Source organism: Tasmannia lanceolata, unplaced genomic scaffold (genome assembly GCF_043159265.1).
Source record: "Tasmannia lanceolata isolate RefF3 unplaced genomic scaffold, GAP_Taslan_0.1 ptg000015l, whole genome shotgun sequence".
Lineage (NCBI taxonomy): Eukaryota > Viridiplantae > Streptophyta > Magnoliopsida > Canellales > Winteraceae > Tasmannia > Tasmannia lanceolata.
In genome coordinates this window covers 55,443,319-55,470,000 of record NW_027518692.1, presented here as the reverse complement: position 1 = coordinate 55,470,000, position 26,682 = coordinate 55,443,319, and the positions used below count along the sequence as shown (strand labels likewise).

The 26,682-nt window shown below is 38.2% G+C and overlaps 2 protein-coding genes across 4 annotated transcripts in view; one reads left to right on the top strand and one right to left on the bottom strand.

The window, feature by feature from the left end:
* Positions 1 to 4,311, bottom strand: part of PUB4 (RING/U-box superfamily protein with ARM repeat domain-containing protein) — a 13,430-nt gene extending 9,119 nt beyond the window's left edge. For both annotated transcript variants that reach the window (XM_077397206.1, XM_077397207.1), the window contains exon 1: positions 3,909 to 4,311. The gene's annotated coding sequence lies outside the window, so the exon portion shown is untranslated. The remainder of the gene's footprint in view (positions 1 to 3,908) is intronic.
* Positions 4,312 to 11,646: 7,335 nt separating this feature from the next.
* Positions 11,647 to 24,694, top strand: EMB2279 (pentatricopeptide (PPR) repeat-containing protein). 2 transcript variants are annotated; one of them, XM_077397204.1, is made up of 9 exons: positions 11,647 to 13,817; positions 14,731 to 14,922; positions 15,645 to 15,726; positions 15,829 to 16,020; positions 16,183 to 16,296; positions 21,564 to 21,654; positions 21,745 to 21,902; positions 22,986 to 23,417; positions 24,097 to 24,694. In XM_077397204.1, the coding sequence occupies exons 1-9, from the start codon at positions 12,133 to 12,135 to the stop codon at positions 24,487 to 24,489; spliced, it is 3,339 nt and encodes a 1,112-aa protein (XP_077253319.1). In that variant the 5' UTR covers positions 11,647 to 12,132; the 3' UTR covers positions 24,490 to 24,694. The 2 variants fall into 2 exon arrangements, with proteins under 2 accessions (XP_077253319.1, XP_077253320.1); XM_077397205.1 differs by having other exon boundaries at positions 11,653 to 13,817; positions 24,109 to 24,694.
* Positions 24,695 to 26,682: the final 1,988 nt, after the last annotated feature.

Sequence of the window (26,682 nt, the reverse complement as noted above, 5' to 3'; positions counted from 1 at the left end):
CCATAGGGAGCTTAGTACGAACTAATGGTCCTGTAACCAATGAAAGTCGTAGCAGCTTCCCCCAGAAACTAATCTAAGCTAAGAAAACAAGAAAATATTGCATTTCCTAAGACCTGCAAGCATCATTGAAAGAAAATCACAAGGCAAACAGTAATGCATACATAAGAAAGCACGCCAATAGCCTTCATGGTCTTTGTTCTTTCATTCAGATATGATGAACTTATTTAAGACGGGAGACCTTGCTTTTTCAGGGCAGGGTAAGAAGGGGTAGAGAAAATGCCTCGAGCCAATGTCCGAGTACCAGATAGTAAAAATGGGAGAACACAAAGCCCTAAGGAGAGGAAAAGGAGAAACAACACAACCAAGTGGCCGACAATCAAACAAATGGTCATCCTTACTAAATCATCACTTAGTGATGCAACGAGACACAGTAATGCACACAGAAGAAAGCACGCCAATAGCCTTCATGGTTTTTGTTCTTTCATTCAGATATGATGAACATATTTAAGACGGGAAGATAGTAAAAATGGGAGAACACAAAACCCTAAGAGAGGAAAAGGAGAAACAACACAACCAAGTGGCCGACAATCAAACAAACGGTCATCCTTACTAAATCATCAGTTAGTGATGCAACGAGACACATTATATCAGGCTCATAATCATCCAGTATGTAAAAAAAAAAAAAAAAAAAAACTGATTGAATCACAGCATCATGCTGGAAATAAGTGCAAAAGGTGAAGATAAAATCATAGGCAAACTCATGTGAGCATGAAAAAGAAGTTAAAAAACCAGGTCCTAAGATTATTCTTTATCTGGTAGTGGTAGATAAGCTGTCTTGAACCCACTACTTTGTTGCTGCAACACGACAAATCTTCCAAATGAGAAATGGGCCCAAGCCTGCCAAGTCCAAAAATTCTTTAAGTGGTAACCTGATAAGCATGAACTACCAACCAAGCCATACAAATGTTGTAGAAACTTGAATGAAAACCAACTTCGTAAGAAAAACATGAACTCAATGACTAGTTTGTTTGTTAGTATTCCATTTCAACAAAAGTTTGTTTGTTAGTATCATTAGCATTCTTGAAATTTAAGCAACAAGAGGAAAGAAGTTGATGCAATTCTTTTGGGTGTGTTAGAAATGGAGGACAAGGTAGAGATGAAGAAGAAGAGGAATGGAGAGGGTGGAGGAGAGTCTCCACTAAGGAGCTCTCTCATGAATATGATGTATATATATAGGACCAAAGTAGGGCAACACGATACAAAGACTACAATACCCCCCACACTACACATAATGACTAAGATACCCCTTAAAACTCTACAACAAAGAGGACGAGACTACATCAACCTGGAGACGACAACAAGACAACAATCAAGACAACAAGAAGAAGACAACACTCCATCCATGGAACTACATGATGCCTACAACACTCCCCAAGTTGAGGCCGAAGGCCTTCAACTTGCAACGAAAAGAAGAACTTCAAGGCCCAACATCCCTCTTAGAATTTTCATCAAACACTTGGGGTGCACGCTTGAGATCAAGACAAATGCCATAGAAGACAGTGAATATAGAGGAGAGAGGACAAAGATTAAGATGGAGTGGAGGGGGTGAGGGCTCAAAAAAGGAAGAAAGAAAGAAAGGATTTGAAGGGGTTAAGGAAACTAGAAAGAACCTAATAATAGACCAATATTGAGAACGATAGATATTTATGGGGTTAGAACCAAAAAGGAACAAGAAAAGATGATATGGATGGAGAAAAGAAAGGAAAAGAATATAGACGAAGGGACCTTTCTTGGGGTTTTTTTTATTTGGATTGATCGATTTACAAATGGTATTTACAAAAAGGGCTGGGGTTTAGGGACTCACAACAAAGCGTAGGGTTGAGAGATTTAGAGTTTGAGATTAAGGATTTAGGGTTTTTGATGGAGATTTAGGGTTTGGAGATGCCAAATGGGATTTGGGAAGAATGTTTCTTCCTCAAATGGGATGGTGGTGAGAAAGTATAGAGGAATAAGGGATTTGGGGTTGAGATTTGGAGATTTGTGTTTCTAGATGGAGATTTGGATGGAAAAGGGTTAGGGATGAGGGGATTTGGGAATGGGAGGGTGGATAGATTTACAATGGGGTTTTGGATGGAGGGACAAGGGATGATGGATGAAGGGAGTGGTTCTTACGGCAAAAATAGGGGGTTGCGTAAAAGGAAAAAGAGGGAGGGTGGAATAGGGATGCGCACAAGGGATGGACGGATAGGGTAGGAGGGTGAGCGCAATAGGCTCTGATGGTAGGGCTTTGCGAGGAAGGGGGGTTAGCGTAATTTGTACCTCGTATTACAGGATGGAGAGAGAGATTTGCGAGTGGATGAGGGATTTTAGAGTTTTACAAAATGAGGGAGTGAGATACGGCGAGAGAGAGAGAGAGAGAGAGAGAGAGAGAGAGAGAGAGAGAGAGAGTCGCGTGAGGGAGAGGTGGAATGAAAGAACTATTCTTCTTCTTTCCTTTCCCTTTAGATCTTAGCTCTGATACCATGTTAGAAATGGCGGATAAGGTAGAGAGGAAGAAGAAGAGGAACTTTTTCTTTTTCTTTTTAAAGGAAGAAGTGGAATGGAGAGTCTCCACTAAGAAGCTCTCTCATGAATATGATGTCTATTTAGGCCCAAAGTGGGGCAAGTGCAACAAGATACGGAGACTACAATACCCCTCACACTACACATAATGACTAAGATACCCTTTAACACTCTTCAACAGGGTGGCTAAATCAAATCCATGCACGCAAAATAGAGGGACATAAAGCACATGGAAAAAAGATAATCACATGGCAATCAAGAGGCTAAGCTCTCAAGTTTGCATAAACAATTGAAAATATATGAATAAAAGAAATATGAAATTCCAGCTGATAACAAGTATTTAAATGAGAAAATCTAACCCAAAAACCTAGTTTTGGTATCAACAACTGATTTATCCGAAACTAAGACATTGAATTTAAGGAAGCTAGGGTTTTGCCTTTTCTCCGTTATCCTCTCTTTGTGACCTTATCTTTCTCTCCTTCATTTCAATTATTGAGGTATGTGCTTGGTATTATTTTGGGTTGAATTTAAGTTTGAAATTTGTGGTTATTGTTCTATTTATGTTGCACAAGAGTAAGCTCTTCCAGTGGCAGCAAATAAACAACAAATTGTACATCATATCTAGTAATTATGGAAAGCATCCAATTCAACCTCCTGAAGCATCTTGCACAGATGGGAAAATATAAATAGTAAACTAACCAGCGCAAAGAGCATGATCGCAAATAGTGAATTACCAAACAAGGGTCAGGACCACATTAACCCTACTAAGCAGACAGGTTTCATTTTCTTTGATAATAATTCACACAATATGTGAAACCAATAACAGAAAATATTCTATCAGAACAGACATAGAAGCATCATCACAAGTTCAGACAATTGCCAATTTCAAGGACAAATCACCAATTTCCATAGCAACAAAACCAAATAAACATAATCACAGCCTCATGGAACCAGTTCGACTTAGAGAAAAAACTACCAAACCTAAGTGTTATCCTAACAATAAACCAACAAACATATCAAAGATACCCTCAAAGGCACAAACCACATTAACAGAGGCTAAAAAAACCACCCAGGATAAAAATTCAGTCCTTTTGCCAATAACCAACCCCAAAATTAAACAATAACAGATGTAAATCGCGTAATTGTTGTTAAATGATAGTGAATCGCCTAATTGTTGATGAATAGTGTAAAAATAGATGAGTACCCAACCAAATCAATTCGATAAAGAAATTGAAACACAAACAATCAAACATAATACAGACAGAAATTAAATTTAGCAATAATCTACCGAATGAAAAATTAATCAAAAACACATGTTTGACGATAAATAATTGCATGAAATGTACCTCTTTTTCAACCACAAGCCTCCAAAAACTTCAGAAACTAAACCCTTTTCACATTGCTGCTCCTTTCACAATCAAAACAAGAAAAAGAAACCTCTTCCGAACCTCTTCCAATCAAACCCATATATCAAACCATTGAACAGATAAAACCCATATGAAACTTTAATTAGATATGAACTCTGTAACCCTTTCCGCTAAACCCATAATCAGAATCACCTCTTTTCCCGCAACCCTCAAACAGATCGGCAAAATCACATATATGGGGAGCGAAAACAATGAAAATCGGATATGGGTTTTCGATTTCTCAGATGAATTTCAAGAAATTCGATGCGAATCGAGTCGATGGTGTAGAGAGGAGAAAACGGTCAAAACGACGAGAGGTGCGAGAAATGAGAGAGGGAATGAGAATAAAAAGGCGAGGAAGAAAAATAAAAAGACGAGAAAAGCGAGGAAGTTTCGGAGTTGGGACTACCGATTTAGGTAGTCTGCTTAATCTGCAGTACTTGCTCAAATGATGGGTCCTTGCTGTGCAGAAATGATGGGGCCCACCCAATCAAAAAACATGAGATAATTATGGTGGTACCCACTCTATGCATGTTTTGGATCCTATTAAAACATGGGCTATAAGATGGTGGACCCTACCCATAAAAAAATGAGGTTTTTTTACATGGGTTTGGTGGAGATGTGGGCCCACTATCAAAATATGAGTTGTAGAATGGTAGGCCTCACCCCATCAAAGCATGAAATTTCCTTCAATTCTATAGAATGGGTCACGAATGAAGGAACAGGTCTCCCATCTTTAGGATTGAGTTTTTTTGTGTTTCTCTTTCGGTTTCACTGTGTAAAATGGTTGGCCCCACTCATGCTATATGGTTAAGGTAAAAGAGTTTTCAAGCAAAATAACATTCCATTGAAAATTGTTCTATGCTAGATGAATAAAAAGTGTTCTAAATGTGTCTTTCTCTCTCCTCTTTAACCTATATATAGGAGGTCAATTTGTCACTCCCCTAGAAAGGGCAGTGATAAATCGACTCCTGGATAAATCGACTCCCCAAGTGTTCTCTCGAGAAAGACACTTGGGGAGTCGATTTATCCATTAGGGGAGTCCCCCCTAAAAATTGTTTATGACAGATGACAGTGTAGGACGATTGCAACTGCTCACATGTCGGGCCCCACCTAGATGAGGTCAGACAATCCTAGGTTTGGATCGCTGAATTTTTTTTCCGATTAAATGTGAGTTAAGCAAATACAGAAATGAGGAATTACATGATGTTAGAGCATATTTTTCAGAACAAAAATACGAAAAAAAAAAGAAAAAAGAAAGAAAGTGGGCCCACATAATTGGATAGTATAAACCATTCATTCATTGGTCTACTGATCCCCACCATAGATAGACCATGCATCAAAAATCATCTGGATAATCTTAACCCTCCGATATTTTTTTTGTAGAAGGTACAGCTCAAAAGGTTTAAAAATTAATGGTATATAAACCTTCACAGATCGAAGGACTAGGATCATCTTGTGGAGATGATTTTTTGACTCACTACCTCTTCAGTGGGGACCAACAACAAATGAATGACTCAGACCATTCTAATGCGGGGGCCTACTTGTATTTTGGTGGAAAATATGCACGAAAAACGTATAGGAGCTCAAGAAAATATAGGTATGTCAAAATACAAGTGGGTCCCACTTATTCAATTATACAAGCCATCAATCAAAACTCGGCCTCCAGTTGGGTGGTGGTTTTAGAGATAATGGGATCCATGGTTGGGCTAGGGTTTTGAAAAAACCGACCCAGCCCGACCCTGTTGCAGCCCTAATTAGAAGCATAACCGCGTAAGATTGTTCATTGAGTGTGACATTTGTGTAAAAAATGCTAAAATGGACTAATTGAAAAGAATGCAAATTTGGTTCTAGTGGCCAAAAAAAAAAAAGGCAAAAATCCATTCTCGAACGTTGTTTCGTGTGGATATGGAGAAATGGGCCGAACCAGGTTGAGTTTGCCAAACGGGATCTTCCCAATTTTTTAGTTTTTCTTGTCATCTGCAGGGTAAAAATGGGAGAAACCTTGCAGATGACAGTGCCCAACACACCCAAAAAAAATTATTTTCGTTTTCATATATAAAAATGGACTGGATTTTCAACATGAGAACAAGGTCATATAGATCAAATTGTGATGATCTATAATATCAATGGTCTTGATTTCACATGAATGCCCTCTCGTGACACATTAACAGACAATCAATGATTAACCAGGAGACATCCCTGGTAGTCTCTAGGGATTTTAATTCTATATTGGCAGCCAAATAAGGGGTGTACCGAAACCAAAATTTTAAACCTTGGATGTGACAACCAAATGTTGAGCAAAACCCATAAGCCATCGCGGCTTTCGTGCAACCGAAGTTACCGAACAAATCCTAGAATCTGCACAAAACAAATCCTAGCATAGAAAAAACAAATCAACACCAATTGTGTGGTTAGATTTCTGCAGACTATTTCAATTGGTGTTCTCGCGGCCACTAAAGTGGTCCTCGGAAAACATTTATTATAAAAAAATAAAAGTAAAATATTAAAAATATGAGAAATGGGAAAAATGAAAAATAGTTTTTTTTTTAATCCTTTTTTAACCAACCAATGGCAGAAAATTCCCTTGCCTCATCTCCATTTTGGACTTTTCATTGGATGCCATTAAAACCACTTTGACTAGAACAATAGTTTGGAGTGGTCTCACCAAAACGCCGCCATTCTCTCGACAACAACTACATGCTCTTTTGAAAGGTATTTTGGCATCGGGCACTCCACATGCCCAAAAACATAACATTGGAGTATTAAAAGATCTGATATCAACACTACTATATTTTGATAATGGTACTTTTCATTTAGTTTCACATTTCTTATTGGATGGAGCGGGTCGGGTAATCCAGAACCCTGTCCCACCCAAGCGAGGATTCAACTAACAATTTCGGATTTGAAAATAATTCTACAAAGATATCTTTGATCCAACTAATAGTTTTCAATTTGGCTCCGTTTCTCTCAACGTAAAATGGGCGTGTAACAAATTTTCCATTTAAAAAAGGATGTAAAATTTGTTGGGCGAAGATAAATTCTCACCCCTTTAAAGGAGGTGCCAAAAATTTGACGGACTTTAATGCTTTTTTACTTCAATTCATGTTAAAGGGGTGCGAATTATCCTTAAGGGGGTGCGAATTTATCATTGCCCAATTTGTCCTACACTCTTTTTACCTTGAAAGTAACATACCTTTTAGACTTTAAAGAAACGAAAGAGATTGAAGTAGGTAGGAGTGGATATGAAGAGAGGAGTGTATGGGTCTTAACTTTTAAGTTTTAAGGGATTTACTAGGGACCATTGCAAAAGGCATTTCGCGCGCAACAACTTGTCCGCGAAATGCCTTCTGCGATGATCCCTAGTAAATCCTGTTGGATTTTTTATTAAAAAAATCTAAGTTTCAAATATTTCATAATTGGGCTTTAAAGTGGCTTTTCATATTCCTTGGTACTCCAAAAGTCATACACAAAAGGACAAAAGAGTGGGGCTTTCTTGGTGACTCTTTGTATTTCATTTATGGTGGCTCTTTGGTTTTCTCATTTTAGTTGAATGCCTTTAGTTCTCTCATTAAAGATGATTCCATAAAATTAAGAGACTCTTGGCTAGCTTCTCTCATTAAGGGTGATTCCATAAAATGAAGAGACTCTTGGCTAGCTTCTAATAAGAGAGAAAAGAAAAAGGCTATTCACCATTGTTGTGGTGTGTGTAGGGCTGCAATAGGGTCGGGTTTTTCAAAACCCTAGCCCAACCCTGGAACCCATTATCTTGGCCCTGACCCGCCCTAACCCTAAGTCAGGGCCCAAAAACCTGAACCATTGCCCGCCCTACACGGCTCAGTGCTGGCCTTGGCCCGCCCTGATTGGGCAGGGCCGAGACGGGCCGACTCTAATTGACCCTAGTACAAATACCTGTTAAGAGTGCCAAAAATAAAGCAACCACTTATCATATAGAGCAAAATGATCAATAAACAGAGAAATGGAACAAAATAAGACAATATGAATTCAACAACATGACGGGCAACAGAGACAATTAATAATAATAATCTAAAGAAACACCAATCCAAGATAATAGAAAACATTAGCAAAAGAAACATGCACAGATGGTTCAATTCTATAATAGAAAACTTAGGGTCGGGCCGGGTTAGGGTGCCCGAGGCATTAACCCAGAACCCGACCCGACTCGAGTCAGGGTCTAAAAAAATGAACCCTGACCTGCCCTCAGGTTTGGAAAATCCAGCCCTCACCCTGTTCGGGTTCAAGGCGGGTCAGGGCTGATATGGCCAAACTTGCACCCCTAGATGTGTGAAAGGAAAGACAACCAAGGGTGTGTCCCATATTTTAGTGTGAGATTAAGATCTTCATAAGAAGCCTCAAAGTGTTTTGTAAAGCCCGATTTGCTTAACAAGAGAGACTCGAAGCTTTGCCTTCAAAGTGTTTGGTGGGTGCACACCAACACTTAATCGTTGTTTCTGAAGACGGTTCGGTCGTCAGATCCTTGCACCGGAATATGGCCGAATAACGTCTTAAGTGAAGCGTTCGATGACGTACAGCAGCTCTACAGATATTGAGGATTATCTATTCTCTATTTGGTATTTCCATCTTTCTCTAAGATCATACTATTGCAGTTTTCATTTTATAATTTCCCTATTTGCACCAACAAATCCCAAAGTTTAATAAAATGGGGGGAAAAATTTTTTATGCTATGAGAATTGGGTTTCAGATTTTTTTTATTTTTTATTTATACCCCAAGATTGGGTCGGATTTTCAACCTGAAAACCACCTCCAACCCATGACCCATGATTTCGGATCCTGACTTAGGGTATTTTCGGGTTGGAATGATACAGATCAAGTAAAACCCAACCCAGGTTGCAAGATTAATTGTTACAGCCATTAGCAGTTGATTAAAAAGTAGAAGAAAGTGAGATTTGCCATTACCAAACTACTCTAGTTTGGATATCAATCCCTTATAAACTTGACCAACTATTCACAACCAACTAGTAAAACTCTTGTAGTTTGGATATCAATCCTTTATAGAATTAGCCAACTATTCACAACCAACAAGTAAAACTCTTATCAATTTTCAGCATAATTGACTTATGTCCGTCCTATATGGGACCCACATGAGTGAGTGGTCCAGATCACAGATACAAGTACTGATATTGAATTAGATTGCTGGATATAGGAAAGCTGAAAACATGACTAACACTGTACACTCCCCATTTAGAGAAATCACAAGCTATAATTACCAAACTAAAATAGCCAAACTGTCTGCTGTTCTTGACCGAGAGCATGTAACAAACAGGGAAATGACGTCTGCACTCACATGTTTTGATAATGACAAACCTCGCTTTGTTAGACACAACTATAGATGGCTTTTGGTGAGTTGTAACTACCGGGGAAAGCCAACTCGAAATTTGAAAACAAATACAGGAGTGTCATTATCAAAATATAGGAGTGCGGACAACATTTCATAACAGGAATTCAGTATTTGGGTTTTGTCACTGCAGTGCATATGTGATCAGTACCTCATGCTTGAAATTTCAGCATTTGTTCCAGTTACTAACAATCCTGGTTACATCATAAATACAAAATTTGAATGCCTTGGACTCAATGCAAATCTCTATTTCTTTTGACGAAAATGGACATAAAACAGATTTTATGCCCATTTGTTAGCGGAAAAATGGGTGTAAATTTTGTTTTACGCCCATTTTACGTCGAAAGAAAGGGAGCCTAAGGAGCTATGCACCTGAATTTTCCGGCAAATCATGAATTATATGATACATGAGGATCTGAAAATTTGTTTACACCTGTTTTGCAGTTTGAAAACGGCCTTTCTTCACCGAGTCAACGTATGATGACTTGGTTGATATTTCTGTTCCAATCTCTGCCTCTTCCTCTAGCCGGTCCATAATCTCATCAACGAGCTCATAAACTCTCCAAGGGTGAGGAGTTCAGCCTTCCAACAACCTAATAACGTTATGAGAGTCCCCTCTACTATATGTCCATCTCTCTATCCTACACCAATTTGACCCTGGTGAATTGCTCTCACTTCCACATCATTCAAGTCCTTGAAACTAATTGGACCCGAGAAGGCCAACTTTGTGATGTTGCTCTTATCTCTAGGGACACCTTCGATCATGAGGGCACAAGATTCCTCAAGCTAGAGCCATCAAAATTTAATGTTATCCATTCGGGATTTGGAGGGGACCACCTAGGTGCTATAATCTCCTCACGTTCCTTGCTATTTCAAATCTCTTTCCAACTTCTTCTTATACATGATGCCAACTACAGGGAAAACACAAGGAGGATTTTAGCTCAAGAAACGACTAAAAAGATGATCGTGGAGAAGGAAAATGAGGTGCTTCAACTTCATTCTTAAAATTTTGTGTATCACTCTTTCCAAAGAACCTAGATTGAGGCCAACAAAGTCGGATTCCATAAGGTCTTGCCCTTGTCGGGTCACGGAACAAAAGGCCAACAATGAAGGAGATATGATATTTAGGAGATCAAATTTCCTAAATATCATCCTTAAACTATGGATAATATTTAGGATTTCTACTAAGGCTCTGTTCACTTGTTTTTTCGAGAAAGGAAAAGAAAATGTTTCTCAGGAATCTAACGTGGCATTAGGAAAAGAAATCCAGGGAATCTGTGCAGGGAACCTTTTCCCTGAACTGTTCACTTGCGCAGGAAAAGGTTTCCAGAGAAACTACTTGCCCTTCTTTTTGCACTAGTTTTCTCGGGAAAAGAAATCCGAGTGTTTTTGGTCGGAAATGAAATCCCTAAGGCTCTGTTTGGTTAGATGAGATTTTAGTGGAAGTAGTAGTCAACAAGGAGGTGACAAGGGTGGGATATGTGTAGACTTGTCTAGAGAAGATTAGAGGGAATTTTGGGGAATTTTGGTAGTGTGTTTGGTTAGATGTCAAAGCATGTGGGAGAATGGAGGGGTGTCATTAACAAAAGAAATAGTAGAAGAGAGAGAAAGAGGAGAGAGAAAGAGAAAAAAAAGTAATGATTACACATGGCATTTCATATTCTACTCTTCTCCCCTCTAAAATTTACCAAAAACAAGGTTTGGCATTGGAAAAGTAGGGGAGGGGACAATCCAGCCACATAGGCGCCACCTAAGCAAAAAGCTAATAATGATTTCTCTTCCATGTCTAGTAATCCAATGGGATTTGAGCTAAAAAATGACAACCAAACAACATTTGGTATTTCATATTCCTAGAAATGCTTAGCCGTCTTCCCTACTTTTTGCAACCAAACAGAGCCCGTGGATGGGCTTTTCCATGTCATTGTTTGACTTATTGTAGAAATTCTATTTTCCCGAGAAAGCAAGTGCACAGAGCCTAATTTCCTTACTGAAGAATGAAGAAAAATTATGTCTTTTACTAACTTTAAAACGGCCAAAAATTTACTGTAGTTCGATTGCTGTATCTAGGACAACTCAAGTTGAACAAAATGTTGTTGAACATTCTCCACTGATTCTTGAACAACACGTTATTGAACATTTTGAACAAAAGTGGCAGGTTCGATCCCAGCTTACCAACCCAAAAACATGTTTCTGAACATTCACCACTGTTTAGACGTTTCTATGTGTGGACGACCATGCATTTACTTGCAACCAAAGAAAAATATACAGTGAGACCCACATAATTGGGTGATCTAAGCCATTCAATTGTTGGGGCCTACATAGACAATCCCGGCCCTGAAAATCTTCTCCGTATTACGGGGGAGTACCAATTTGGTAAGCCTGAGGGCTACTATTCTTTTCACAAAAACCCACACATGTTATCCTCATGACCGTTTCTTCACTTTCCTACATTAGGGTTTATCAAGCCATACATAATCACGGTAAGTTTTCCTTCAATCTTAGAAGAATGGTTAGAATTTAAGAAGAAAGTGATTTTGTTCACTTATTTTTTAAGGATTTCAGTGACTAATATTCAGGGAACATCTAGTTTTGCTAGACTGTTCACACTTGTGGCTTGATTTTTCATTTTTTTTTTAATGTGCAAATCCTTTTGTTTCTTTTCATCTCACCAATGATAAAAGAAGGATGATGTTTGGATTCCATTTAAGATATGCAGAAGTCGTTTTGAGAAATGGGAATATTTGGTTTTGCTGATTTTTGTTACTTTTTGGGGCATAAGCTGATGTAATGGAGTTGGTGATGTCAAATTGGCAAATGGGTGCTTTTAGTTTGGAAAAAAATGGATTTCCCATTTCTAATTCTTTCCCAAATCATTATTCTGTTAGTGGGTTTTCAATTTGTCAGAGACCCATTTTCTGCATTGCTTTAAATGGGAAGAAGGTAAAGCATATTGGGAGTTTTAATGTGAGAACATCCAATTGTAGAGTACTAAATGCTTTGCCTAAGAAGGATTTTGATAAACAGTTGAATGATGGAGGGCTACTTGAGAAAGAATTCAAATTTGAGCCCGTGTTCGATGAATATGTGAAGGCCATGGAGTCTGTTAGGACTGGTAGAGATAAGATTTCTATCACAGATGTTGAAGGAAATCAAACAAAGAATAGTTCAATTGTGAAAGATGTTGTGGGTAATGGGGAAGATGTTTATTTGGGTCGGTCAAAATGGAATCAAAGTAAAGTGAAAAGTATTGATTATGTGGAGAGAGATGAAGGTGAGAAAAATGATAAATTTGGTGATTTGGATGGGATGACAAATCAGGCAGATGAGTTATCCTCCAAGAAAGATAATAGAGGGGCTAGCCAAGATTCGGGTAGACATAAATTAAATGATAAATTTGGTGATTCGGATGGGATCACACATCGAGCAGATGAGTTATCCTCCAAGAAAGATAATAGAGGGACTAGCCAAGACTCTGGTAGACGTAAATTAGGCCACATAGGAAGAGATAGGGATTTGAAGGGTGGGAGTGGATTGAAAGTGTATAAAAAATACATTGACATCAAAAGCAATAAAAGTAACTTGGATTTAGGGGAAGGGTTTTCAGATAAGGATAGTATGCGAAGTAGTCAAATTTCAAGTAGTGGTAAATTAGGTTACGGACAAAGTGAGAAGGATTTGCAGGATGACAAGGGACTTGGACCATGTAGAAAACTGCATGGTATCAGTGGTAATGGGATTGGTGAGAGAAGAAAACTGATACACAATGAGAATTACTCTGAAATGCAGAAGAGACAGATGCAACCAAATGGGAAATGGATAAATGACAGGCGTAATAATGTCAAAATGATAATCGATGAGTCTGTCGTTCATAAGAGTGCGCTGGAAATGGAGAAACCTTATGGGGTTAATATAGAAAGGAAGATAGGAGATTCCGAGACTAATGGAAGTGTGGCAGGAGAGGCTTTTGTTAACAATGACACGGTAAGGAAAAGTTTTCATGGACGTGATGTTTATAGGAAGACTGCTGAGTCTGAGAATAATAACCGTATTTTTAAGCGGGATAGGGTTTACAGTAGTAGGGTTGAAAGTAAGATAAGCAAGTCTGAGATTGGTAAGCATGTACTGGAAAGTAAGAGTTTGAAATCTTGTGATGATGGAACAAATTTTTTTGAGCAAACTAGTAGACAGAAGTATGTTAGGTTGCAGAAGGATGCTTTTGGAGCACAGAAACTCGGTCCTAGAAGCACTGATATGCGTGATAGATTGGGCAGAAAGGGTGCTGGATATAAACTCTCAACAAAAAATGAAACATCCACTAGGCCAAATCAGCTCTTCACAGATGACACCGATGATGGTGGCATGGAAATGGAGAGGAAAGCCTTCAAGTCTTTTGAGGTATTCACAGATGTCAGGAATAGGCCACGGGTCCTGCGGATGGAAATGGAAGAGAGAATTAAGAAGCTAGCAAAGGGGTAAGTATTTTAGTTTCCTACTGTTCTTGCTTTACTATTTTCCTGTTTTTCCATGCAACTGGGTGAGTCTCTACATCTGTAAGTAGAAATTCAAGAGAATCAAATTCCTGATAAGCAACAGAGTACCATAACTTTTTGCATATATATGTTTTTTCTCCTTCACACATATTGACTGTGGTTCATCATTTCTCAAGTCATAATAGTTCTAATTGTATTCTCTATGTTGAATTTTTTTTACTTTTATCAATCTTTCTTTCTACAATTTCTGACTGCAATTTTAAAGTGTTACAGAAATCATCCCAATTAAACATTATTACTGTGTCTAAAATCTGGGCTTGAGCCTGTATCTCAGTTGGAATATCCCAAGTGTGTCAACCATGATGTCGTGGGTTCAAGCCAGCTTACCTATAAAAAGAACAAGTGTATCTAAATCTGCTTTGTAAAGCATGCTAGCCGCTACTGCTCTTATCGCATCCTTGATTGTTGTTTGCTATACATAAGTTTAGGTGAGCCCTTCCCTACAAATGGATGTAGGACAAATATCATCTGAAGAATAAGTAAACTGATTCCCAGCTTAGAGACTCAACTCAACTCAACTCAACTCAACTAAGCCTTTGTCCCAAACTAGTTGGGGTCGGCTGATTCCCAGCTTAGAGAACCTGGGGCATAAATTGTCACAAAACAATAATGACTATAAGGGTTAACAAATATCTACTGTCTGTATTAATCTTTTTTCTTTTTCATTTTCTGCAGTTAATCTTCCTCTTTTTTTTCCAGTTAGCTGTATCTGCATTAATTGTTTTATAGTACTATCGTAGCCTACAAATGTACAATCTTAGGATTTCATCTATGGAATATATCAATTCTAAAAGGTTTGATCACTGACTGACTTAAAATTATTCAATTGTTAAAGGTTGAATGGTACAGATCTCAATATACCCGAGTGGCAGTTCTCTAAGATGATGCACAGTGCAGGTATCAAATTCACAGATCATACTGTTTTGAGGGTTGTCCAGATACTGGGTTCACTTGGAAATTGGAGACGAGCTTTACAAGTGGTTCAATGGCTTCATTTGCGTGAGCGCTTCAAGTCCTACAAGAGCAAGTACTGTTTTTACTTCTTTATCTGCATAGAAAACATTCATAGTTGATGTTATGCATCTGAAGCTTGGACGTTGGGCTCAAATTTTTACCTACTAAGGATGCTTTTCAAGTAACACTCACATCCAAGGATTTAAATTTCGGTTTCGGTGTCGGATTTGGCCACCATTGGAATTGAAATATTTCACTTTCGGCCAAAATCATTAAAAAATTTGGTATTTTTTAAAATTTCGGTGGAAATCTTTTAAATAACCCAAAAAATGTACTTTCGGTGTCGGTTTGGACCGAAATCAAAATATTTAGGCTGAAATTTAAAACGATGTTTACGTCATTCTATGTCTTAATCTTGGAAGTTAGGCCCAACATTTTTATTGTCTTAGGATGCTTTCCATGTAACTTTGTCATTTTTATAAGTCACCCTTAGCAAGAAATGCATCTCTCTCTTTACCGCTATATTGATTTTGTTGGTTGCCTTTGGATGGTCTTGGCCATTGTTCTGAATTCCTTTGTATCAGGGTGACACTGTCATTTTGTCCATCTGTTTCTGCTTACTTTTTAGTAGATTTCTGATCTTTGACATTCATTAATGGTTTTGGCCATTGTTCTGAATTCCTTTGTATCAGTGTGGCACCATCATTTTGTCCATCAGTTCCCGCTTACCTTTTTAATAGATCTGGGATATTTGACATTCATTGGCATCCACTAAAAACATCGTGTATGATGCAGATACATTTACACAGCGGTACTTGATGTGCTTGGAAAGGCAAAGAGGCCCGTGGAGGCACTTAACATATTTCATGCTATGCGTGTAATACATGTCCTTATAAGCTTAGAGAATTCTCATCATTTTCATATAGTCCTCACTCAATTTTCATAAACGTCAGAACTAACTAAAGTGTTATTTTTCCAGCAAGAATTGTCATCTTATCCTGATCTCGCGGCTTATCATTGTATTGCTGTCACTCTTGGACAAGCGGGGTATATGAAAGAACTTTTTGATGTTATTGATTGCATGCGAGCGGTTCCGGAGAAGAAGTTCAAAATGGGGATGCTTGAGAAGTGGGACCCACGTTTGGAACCAGATGTTGTTATATACAATGCTGTGAGTCAATTGTGATATACAGCTATTTGTGCATTTTATCTTCAAGGATTTGTCCAATTATTTTATCTAAATGTTTATTTTCCCTACAGCTAAGTAGAAGGGAACCGATTTAAGTTATTTTAATATGAGAATGTGCGAATGGCATGTACATATTTCTTGCAGGTTTTAAATGCTTGTGTTCGCCGGAAACAATGGGAAGGGGCATTCTGGGTATTGCAACAGCTAAAACAACAGCAAATACGGCCTTCAAGTACAACATATGGGCTTATCATGGAGGTAATAATTGCCTTCTCATGTTTCTCTCTTGGGAGGCTCTTCTTCTAGAGGGGCTGGAATAGTCTCATTATTGATAAAAAAATTTAAATGGGAGATAGCAGTGAGGTGCATAGAGCATGCATTTAAATGTTCAACAAAGAAGAACAGGTAAAAAATCAAGAGAAATCAGCAAAAAGGTTAGTTACATGATTAGCCATGGAGCAAAGCTTTTAAATCTATTTATACATAACAAAAACTCCAATGGTCTCTTGAAATGCCCCACAAGATTAACGTATTAGAAATAGAAAACAACCAGAGAAAAAGAAAAGACACGCTTTGGGGATTGGGAGAGCAATAATTATTCCCTTGTTACATAGGTGATGTCGTGATGAGTGATGGTAAGGTAAATCAGCTTCCCAGCCAAAATAGATTCCTTGGTCAGTAACTAACTCCTTGTTGATCATCTATTCTATGATTTGCTTCTATAGGGTATTTTGCAGGCTTTGACCCAAGTTTGCCTGTCTCTTTCAACAGGTCAAGAACGTATTCTTGTTGTGATATGAAGATGTCATGTTTCGATCTGGCTACCTCAATCCCTAGGAAGTATTTCAGGGGGCCCAAGTCATTCATGTCAAAGATACACCCAACGTAATCCTTTAGATCTTGGATAGTCTTAGATCATTACATATTATGACTATGCCATCCACATACACCACTGGAATTTTGGTGTTCCTACCATCCCCATTTATTGAAGAAAGTGATCTACACAACTTATTTAGATGCTTTTGTGTGTTATTTCTGAGCTAAACCTTTCAGTGAATGTTTCAATCCGTAAAGTGCTTTCATTAGCCTACAGATCTTGTGGCTCTCACCTCTTAGGCAGAAACCATGGTGGTAGAGCCATGCAGACTTCTTCCTAGAGGTCACCGTTAAGGAAATCATTTTCTCTTGGTTATTGTATATATTTGAGTGAACCCCTTTGCTACTAAGTGGGCTTAATACTGGACTATCGACCCATCTGGTGAGTGTGTACAATCGCTCACCCAATCACTTGTTTTCCTTTTGGTAACTTAACCAACTTCCAAGTTTGATTCTTCTTTATGAGAATTTATATGGTGGCCGACCGTCGAACAACAAGGGCAGAGGGAGAAAAAACTCTCTCCCTTAATTTTTGATCCACGTCAAACCCCCTTTTTTGACCTTCCCCTTGATCAAAAATCAAGGGGGTTGATATTTTCTCTCTCTGCCCTTTATATGTAATGGGCGGCCACCATATAATTTCTCCTTCTTTACTGCTGGTATTTCTTTAACCATTGCTTCTTTCGATTGTGGATGAGCTAAGGATCAGAAAAGCAATTGAAGATAGGTAAGATTTGTAAGAGGGAGACAGAGTCTCATAGGAAACAAAGTTAGAAGTAGGATGAGACGTACAAGAATTGTTACCCTTGTATTAGGCAATTGGTAAGTCGGGAGATAAAAAAAATGAGTCGATGTCACATTAGGAACAATGCCCGAGTCTAAGGCTTCTGATGGGTGAAAATTGCTTGGATTTGTGGTCGGTTCAGCTCCCTTCTTTCACCGAGTGTAAACCTGGATCAATTTTGCACCATCTTTGGAAGGGGCAGCAATAGGCAATGATAGAGAGCTCTCATGCTCAGGAAGTTCCGAAAGTTGAATGCTGCTGATCTTCTCTGAAGTTGGAGTTCGAAATGTTTTCCGAAAGGTGAAAAATTAGGAACTTATGAAAGATTACATGCCTAGAAACATATCATTTCTTTATCTAATGCCTGTAACATTTATACCCTTTTGAGAATTGAAATAGCCCAAGAATATACAATTGACAGCTTGAGCCCCTAACTTGTCTTTACTTTGACAATGAATGTGGACAATCCGAATACTTTGGGCTGATAGCAAAGGAGTATGAGGTTTGACTGTTCGGAAAGGAAACTTTCCATTGTACACATGGTAAGTCATACAATTTATCAAATATGATGCAATCAAAACAACTTCACCCCAATAATATTTGGAACGTTCAGTCCTAGAACCAGACACCTAGCGACTTCTAGGAGACGACAATTTTTCCTTTCCACAACATCATTTTGTTGTGGGGTGTGGGGACAGGAACTCTAAAATTCACTTTCATTCTCCACTAGATAATTTTGAAGGTCATGTGAGGTATACTCACCAGCATAATCAGAGCAGAAAAATCTTGATATTGGTTTCAAATTGATTTTGAATCATCTTATGAAAGATCTTTATTTGTGGCATGAGTGACATAATATCACCCGATGTATATTCGTGACTGACTCTGAATGGAAATTTGTTGACGTAGAATGTCCAACTTGGTCCAAAAGGTACACGCCGCTACTCTCATGACTACCACCAATAATCTTTCTCATTTTTAGGTCCTGAAAGACATAATGCCAAGGAAAGAAGGTTACACTAATTAAGATCTCTGATAAGACTACTAATTTGGTAATGATCCAATGCTTTCCATTTGCTTTTGAGGATACCATAGTACTCCTCAACGAACATCTCCCCTTGAAGAAGATTTGCTATGCCTTGATGTAGCTGACATATCATGTTCATGGGAGCATATTTGATCAGCAGTGTCCCATACGCAAAAATAACAATCCTCTTTTGATGCTAGGCTGAATAGTGTAACGGCCATGACATCACCGAAAGATTTTCAAATTCTCAGTTCTCAAATTTGGGATCATCATCCTCTGGCCCTTTTATTTGTCCATTTACATATCCTCATATGGATATGTTCCCGACTAACATTTTGACAGATTGTGACCATTCAGGATAATTTGACCCATCCAATTTGAAAGTCCCGATCAGGACTCCAGGGTGGTCTATCTAACTACTTCCCTGGGTTCTATGATTTAGCTAACACATTGAATTTATTGCCGAAACACGTGTCATGCTCTGTCCGACACGACACGCGTGTCCACACGTGTCGACACTCCTTTTGACACTTTCAATTGCACTGCTAGAAGTGTCAGACAGAATGTGGGTGTGTCAGCATGTTTTTGTACCGTGTCAAGTGTGACATTCTGTTTAATTATCTAATATTGTGTTTATCTCTTTTATTATTCACTCTTCTTTTAGCTCTTCTTTAACCAATATTTGATGTTATGTCCCCTCCCTAAACCTAAAACCCATATCCTATTGGTCTCTCTTTCTCGTTGCATATTGGATACTAAAGAGGTTGGATTAACTTGATGAATGTGTTGTTATTTGTTTATCTCATGTTTGTTTTAGATTATAGTTGATTAATCCTAAGATTTATTAGTTTGTTAAATGGATACCGTATTTATATTGTTGCAAATTATCATATTAATATGTAATTTTATATGCATGTACGTGTATGGGTGTGTCACCATTTTTTAGATTTTTAGGAGTTGCTATGTCAAACACATCGTATCCGTGTTGAAACTCGACACACGAATCTGTGTCTACAAATCATGATTATATATACTTTTTGTTAGCCATGTTCCCGTTTCTAAATTTTGGGGGTTTCCCGTGTCCGACACTTTGTGTTCATGTTGACACGCGACTCTCGGGTCTGTGTCCACAAATCATAGCCTGGGTTTGATATGTAGTTAAATTTGTCATAGAAAAGTCTTTTGAATTTATTTCAACATGATCCAACTTCAAACACATCAATTAGCAACTATTATTGGCTCGCAGACAGAATTTTCTCAATTAAAAATAATTTCAGGCAAAAAACATAGAAAAACAGACCACCACCACAATCATAATACCCTTAGAAAAATATTCCAGGACTCTCAATCTTCATCTAAGCCAGTGCAAACCACTTTCATAAGATTCACCATAAAAAATGATGCTACAGCATGAGAAACTCTTTAAAAAGGTTCTCTTAGGGAGAGATTAGATCAAAATGTTCCAAATCTGGTCTTTTGAATTTCAGAACCCAAGGTTTTGTTAAATCTCCATAAATCTTCTTCTATCAGTCCACAAAGTTGGAGAAAAAAATTGTTAAAACTACATTGATGATCTTGATCCACCACATACCGCAAATCTCAGATCTTATATGCAATGTTTCTCACTGCTGATGGGGACAGATGTATGACCTAGAGAGGGATAGTTTTGTTTCTCATCTCTTAGATGGTTGTTGTTACTCCTTGATATAGCATTAAGAGGAGATGTGATCAGATTTGGGATAAGATGGATCTAATCCTGCTTAGATACCATGTAGAAATATAACCTAGCTGATCATAAGAGATAAGAAGAAAAATGAGAAGAAGACAAGGAAAAAATAATTCATGGGAATGTGGGTGTGCTCCCTTCACGGGGCATTTCCTATTTTATTCACTTAGGCCCTGTTTGGATTGCAAAATTTTTTTTGGGAAAAGTTCGGAGAGGAAAAATATATCTAAAATTTCCCACTTTTTTTACAAATGAAAAAAAATAGCTTGAACTAATCCTATACAATTTTTTATTTAGAAGGACCTTCAATATATGATCATATCTCTATAAATTAACCATAATTATATTATTTCCCTTTGGGAAACACATTTGAGTTGCCCTTTTGATTTGACTAACAATGCACTAAGAGTTAATCAAATCTCACCAAGTAGGGTTTGAACCTAGGACTGATGAGTTAACACCCAACCGCTCTCACAATCTTTTCCCTAAGCTCCTTCATAACAAATGGATATTGGTTCCAATTTGGTTAGTGTGAGCATATAGGAAGAAGAAAATCAACTTTGATTGTAATTTTCCTATTTCACATAATGGTAGGCACTCTTTGTTCGTCTTCTCATCCCACCGTTCTAAGGGAAAAAGTAGTTTATCTAGCTACGATCTAATTTTCCTTTATCTGGTGGATCCTAGTGATACATGTTGATATGGCTGACATTGAACTACCTCTCAACAACAAAGAGATGTACGATAGCACTAAACCGAAAGTATGTCTTCAACTAATATCTTCTGGACTATTTGACCTTCTTATTGCAAATTATAATTTCTTGAAATTTTCCAGTAACCTTTTTCATGCTTTTTTTAATAACTATTATGCGCATCCCTATTTGGTTGACATACACAAAACTTGTAGAAATTTAACTATCACCTTCCTAGGTTATCTATCATAGGTTTCCCTTTACATTTTGATTGTTGCCTTTATCTAGATGGCTACCCTTCCCATTCCCGGCCTTTAGTTTGTTAAGTGTAAATTAGGATGTACAAGATGCACCTTTATTTATCAAATAAGGGTCTAGGAATTTTCTTGACCATTTTATATATGGTGCATGGTTGAACAGGTAATGCTTGCATGTGGCAAGTACAACTTGGTACATGAATTTTTCAGAAAAGTGGAGAAGACCTCAATTCCAAACACTTTGAATTACAAAGGTGCTTGACACAATCACACCACTGCACCAAATTATTCCATTTCTTCTCCATTATTTAGTGACCTATATTCTCTTGGTTTATCTTTTACAGTTCTTGTGAATACTCTTCATAGAGAAGGTAAAACAGACGAGGCTGTATCTGCAGTCCAGGATATGGAAAGACGAGGAATAGTGGGCTCCGCCAGCCTTTATTACGATCTCGCTCGTTGCCTCTGCAGTGCAGGAAGATGCCAAGAATCAGTACACCAGGTTTCTATCTCTATTTCTCACGACATTACACAATGCTCTTTCTTACAGTTCCCTTTGATTTACACCCTATATATCTGTTGCAATCATGCACATCTATCATTCTTATTCTTGTTGCTAACAGGTTTTTATTGTATTTGTATCTTTTTTATGAACTGCCTAGTATCTAGCTGTTTTCTTTGGTGAATTAATGAAATGATAGAAGGCCGAGATGAAGCACAACCTTCTTTACTGTGAAACAACCAATTACCCCAAAAGCTGAAGCTGTTGGAGATGGCGTTATTTAATATTTTATACTTTAACACTCCCCCTCACTTGTGGCCCATCTTTTTAGGGTTGGCCTACATGTGGCACACGTTGCCTCTCTTTTGGGTTGGCCATTATATGAGGATTTTTATTATCAAGGATTTTTGAACTCGGGACCTTTACTCTGATACCATTTGAAACAACCAATTACTCCAAAAGCTTAAGCTGTTGGAGATGGCGTTATTTAATCTCTTAGGGCCCATTTGGATGCCGAGAAGTTTTGGTTTGTCACATTTGCAGCCCTTTTTGCATTGATTTGATCAAATTCTTGGATTTCTAATTCAGCAGCTGACAGTGAAAAAAAAAACAGATTTCTAAATTTGCTGTGGAAATAAGAAATTGGAAATCCACAGATCTGGCAGTTTCCTTCACCCTCTTTGCTCCTCAACCTCTCCCCTCCACTAGGAAGTACCCCCTTCCCTCTCTCTCTCTCCCTCTACATGAGCTGCCGGATCTATTCAATTTGTATTCAAAACTCAATTTCAAATCCAAATACAAAATGGGAGGTATCCAAACGGGCCCTTAGTGAATATTATCTTCTAGTTTTCCTCTTGTATTCTCCATTTCTTTCTGTCTCTGGTTCTCTAGCACACTAATGGTGATTTTGACTTGTCCCTCTGATTAGCTATGAAAAAATGTGCTCATGTTCATGCTTTCAATCATTACCATATGAAGGATAGTACTTATCAATCAAAGGGGTCCAGATGTTTTTGACCTCAAAACAATTTTGTTTTAGATAGACATCAGAAAAAGTTATTGTGGGTTTGTCATCTTTCCCAGATTGACAAAATATGCAAGGTTGCAACTAAGCCTCTGGTCGTGACATACACTGGATTGATTCAAGCATGTCTGGAGTCGGGCAGTATTGAAAATGGTGCATACATTTTCAACCAAATGCAGAAGTTTTGCTCCCCAAACACAATAACTTGTAACATAATGCTGAAAGCATACGGAGAACACGGGATGTTTGAAGAAGCCATGGATCTATTTCAGAAGATATTAGATGGTGACCATTACATAGGCAGCGAAACTAATTACAATGAGAGGGTAATCCCAGATAGATTCTCATTCAATACCATGTTAGAGGCATGTGTTGCAGAAAAGAAATGGGATGATTTCGAGAATGTCTATCAAGCAATGCTAGATCATGGGTACCATTTCAATGCGAAACGCCACCTATGGATGATCATGGAAGCTTCCCGGGCTGGAAAGGTATTTTTCTAATTTTTACATTTGATTTTACTTCGATATAGTGCTCAGATTGCATTGGTTTGGCTCATAGTTAGCCCAAAAAAACATGGTTTATTGGTTTGCCATTTAATACTGAGTTTCAAACTTTTACAGTAAAACAAACTCCGTTTTTTTGAGGAAAACATTTTAAGCATGTTTAAAACGCATTTCTTTGGCCAACTTTCCAACTTTATCCCCACTATATTTTGTAAATGACCAAATTTTAAACACCTTTTTTTTTAACCAATACCGTGTGAAACTCGATTTTTTTGTTTTTCCCATCCCTTTTTTTTTTGCCGAATCACGTTTTAAACATGGTTTGGCTTGCTGACTATGGTTTGGCTTGATATTGACTTGTAGGTCTAATGATGAGGTTATCTCTGGAGGTTTTAGTGATGACTGTCATTATCGTCTCAGCCTCTAATTTTCTTAGGCCACTGATATCGGCACTACCATGTTTTGATAATTGCATGAACTCAGCTTGTCGTTTCTTCATTAATTGGCTTCTGAGTGCTTTTTAGGATCTTCAATAACCTCTGGCAGCTGTTTAAACAATAAAATACAAAAATAGTTGGTGCAATTATCAAAAACTTGTAGTGCCCATATCAGTAGCATTTTCTTTTATCTCTGATGTTCATATCAAGAGGAATCACTGACATAGTTTGCGAAACAGGCTCAGTCACTAGACATAACCTGGGATTACTTGGTTCGATCTGGTCGGGTTGTACCACCTGCTATCATCAAGGAAAGATTTTGCATGAAATTACAAGAAGACAAGCTCGCTGCGGCCATTTCCTGCATTTGCAGCGATCAGAAGAGTGCATTGTATTCTTTCTCCAAAAAGGCGTGGTTGGATTTATTTAATTCCAACGCCAATAGGTTTCAGAAGGATACTCTTGTCAGATTAGTTCATGAGGTTAGCACCATTATTGCTGAAACTGATGAACCCAACCCCATATTTCAAAATCTACAATCTTCTTGTAAAGAATTTATTAATACCCGCGTGCTAGAAACAACTATTGCCCATCAGAAATTGGAAAGGACACTTTCATAGCAGGAAAATCTTTATGAAATTAGACTTACTCGCTCCTTGAGGTTTTCTGTTCTTTGTTGTAGTCTTCTTTGTATTTTGCTTGCTCTTTTCTTTGTATTGACCATCTCGGTCGCGGGTTTTTCCTTTTCTTTCTTAATAAAATTCTCTATCATTCAAAAACAAATTCATTATGAAATTAGCCATTAGATGTATTATCTTCTCTTGATGGGATGAATGTCTCTGTCTTTTGTCTTTGCCAATTTCATAGCCATGGGTCATACTTCAATTTAGATCTTTTTGTATTCAAGATATATGTGACTTTTATTTTGAGGTTTTGGCTCAGGTTCTAAAAGCAGCATGATCAGCTTGCAGGCTGTGATTTTGGGATGGTTATTAAACTGGTTTGAGCAGGTGAAGGAAATCCTTTTCACCAATTTGTAGCATAAATATTTGATTTGTATTGTTTTGCAATATCTTATGCAGTGATCGTTAAACCAGTAGTTCGTGTTCATAAGAATGACTAGCATTCATGGCCCACGCCATGCATGGGTGTAAAATAATGGTCCCAACCCCATCAAAACATGTGTATAATGGTGGCCCCACCCTAAGCATGGGCTTGGGTGGAGATCGTGGAACCCACCCCATCAAAATATGGTGTAAAATGGTGGGCCCCTCCCGATGCATTGTTTTGAGTTGACTTGGTGGGACCCATCCTATCAAAACATGGTGCAAAATGTTGGGCCCCAACCTATGCATGAATGGATGGAGATGGTGGCCCCATCCTATGCATGAATTAGGGTGGTGATAGTGGGCCTAGTGTCAAATGGTGGGCTCCATCAGATGCATGGGTTTGGAACTTTGGAGAGAGAAGGTGGGCCGGCTCTGCATGGGTGTAAATGATGAGCCTAATCAAAACAATGCGCCCCACCCATGGTGTAAACAAATCTACGATAGAAAAAGGGAATGCTAGCGTCCAATCGCGGCTGGTCTGTCTCGCAAGGTGGCTGGTCTGGCATGCGACAGACCAGCCACCTCATGAATGAAGACGAAATGCCTTTTGTGGTGGACCCTAGCAAATCTCATGAAAAAAATTCACAGAATTTTTTTCATGAAAAAAGATTTCCAATATAATTTTCCATAGAAAGAAAACAAATGACAGTAGAAAGAACCACGATCAGTATATATTATAGGAGGTATGCTAAACTCAAGGATTTATATATGTTGCGAAGCGTGACGTAGAGATTTTATATGGTGCAGAGTGTGAAGTCCAGTATAGGCAGTACGGCCTTTGGTCTTTGATCCAACAGTGCTGTTGGATCTAATATCAAGGGCGGTACCTTTGTGGTACTTATGTCATACCGCCTACATCAGATTTCACTCTTGGGCACCTTATAATTTCTCTTTTAGATGGATAGAGAAGGGGTATAACCCTCTTTTCCTTCCGGTAATGATCTTTGGAGGGACTAGGGAGGGAGTTTTGTAGTACTCAGGACGATAATAGAGGACAATATTTTGTTTCATTTGATATATTTTTCGTGCTTAAAAAACTTTAAACGCAACTTGACCCTCTTTAGATGGTATGAAAAACATTTCTTGCGGAAAATTTTTGAGTGATGCTAGGGAAACCGGTCTTATAACCAGGAAAGAATCTGAGCAATTCAACTTTTGTCAGTGAAACAGGGGAAAATCATCAAAAAGTAAATCCTAGCAATTCAACTTTGCGCAACGGTAAGGTTACGTTGCTCCATTGTGACCTGGTGGTCATGGGTTGGAGTCACCGAAACAGCCTCTCTGCAAACCAGGGATAAAGCTGTGTACATCACGGAAACGGCCTCGTGCACTAGGCCGCCCTTTTTTTCTTCTTCATAAATTGAAGGGTCCACTAAATAAAACTTGAATTGCTGAGATAGAAGTTAAGCCTTAGCTCATTGATAAAAGGCTTTGTTCCCCGCTCCCCCCCCCCCAACACACACACACACACACACAAAATATTATTTTCATTTGTAATCAATCAATAGAAAACTAAGAAAAGTTCGAAAGGCTTTTCTTTTCCAAAAAAATCCTACGATCCAAACAGAGCTAAAATGAAATTGGGAGACAAGCTTGCCAACTAGTTGTTAGGTTTAGGAGCCAATCAATGTGCCTTAATCTCAGGGTTTTCATCATTAATCATAGAAATTCTGTACTCTTAAACAATTGATTCGACACCAAACT

Bases quoted from the DNA above. Each gene is read 5' to 3' on its own strand.
- EMB2279 (XM_077397204.1), top strand. From the start codon at position 12,133: ATGGAGTTGGTGATGTCAAATTGGCAAATGGGTGCTTTTAGTTTGGAA. The intron at 14,923-15,644 runs GTACTGTTTTTA...TGTATGATGCAG, and splicing joins TTCAAGTCCTACAAGAGCAA to ATACATTTACACAGCGGTAC. The intron at 16,297-21,563 runs GTAATAATTGCC...ATGGTTGAACAG, and splicing joins CATATGGGCTTATCATGGAG to GTAATGCTTGCATGTGGCAA.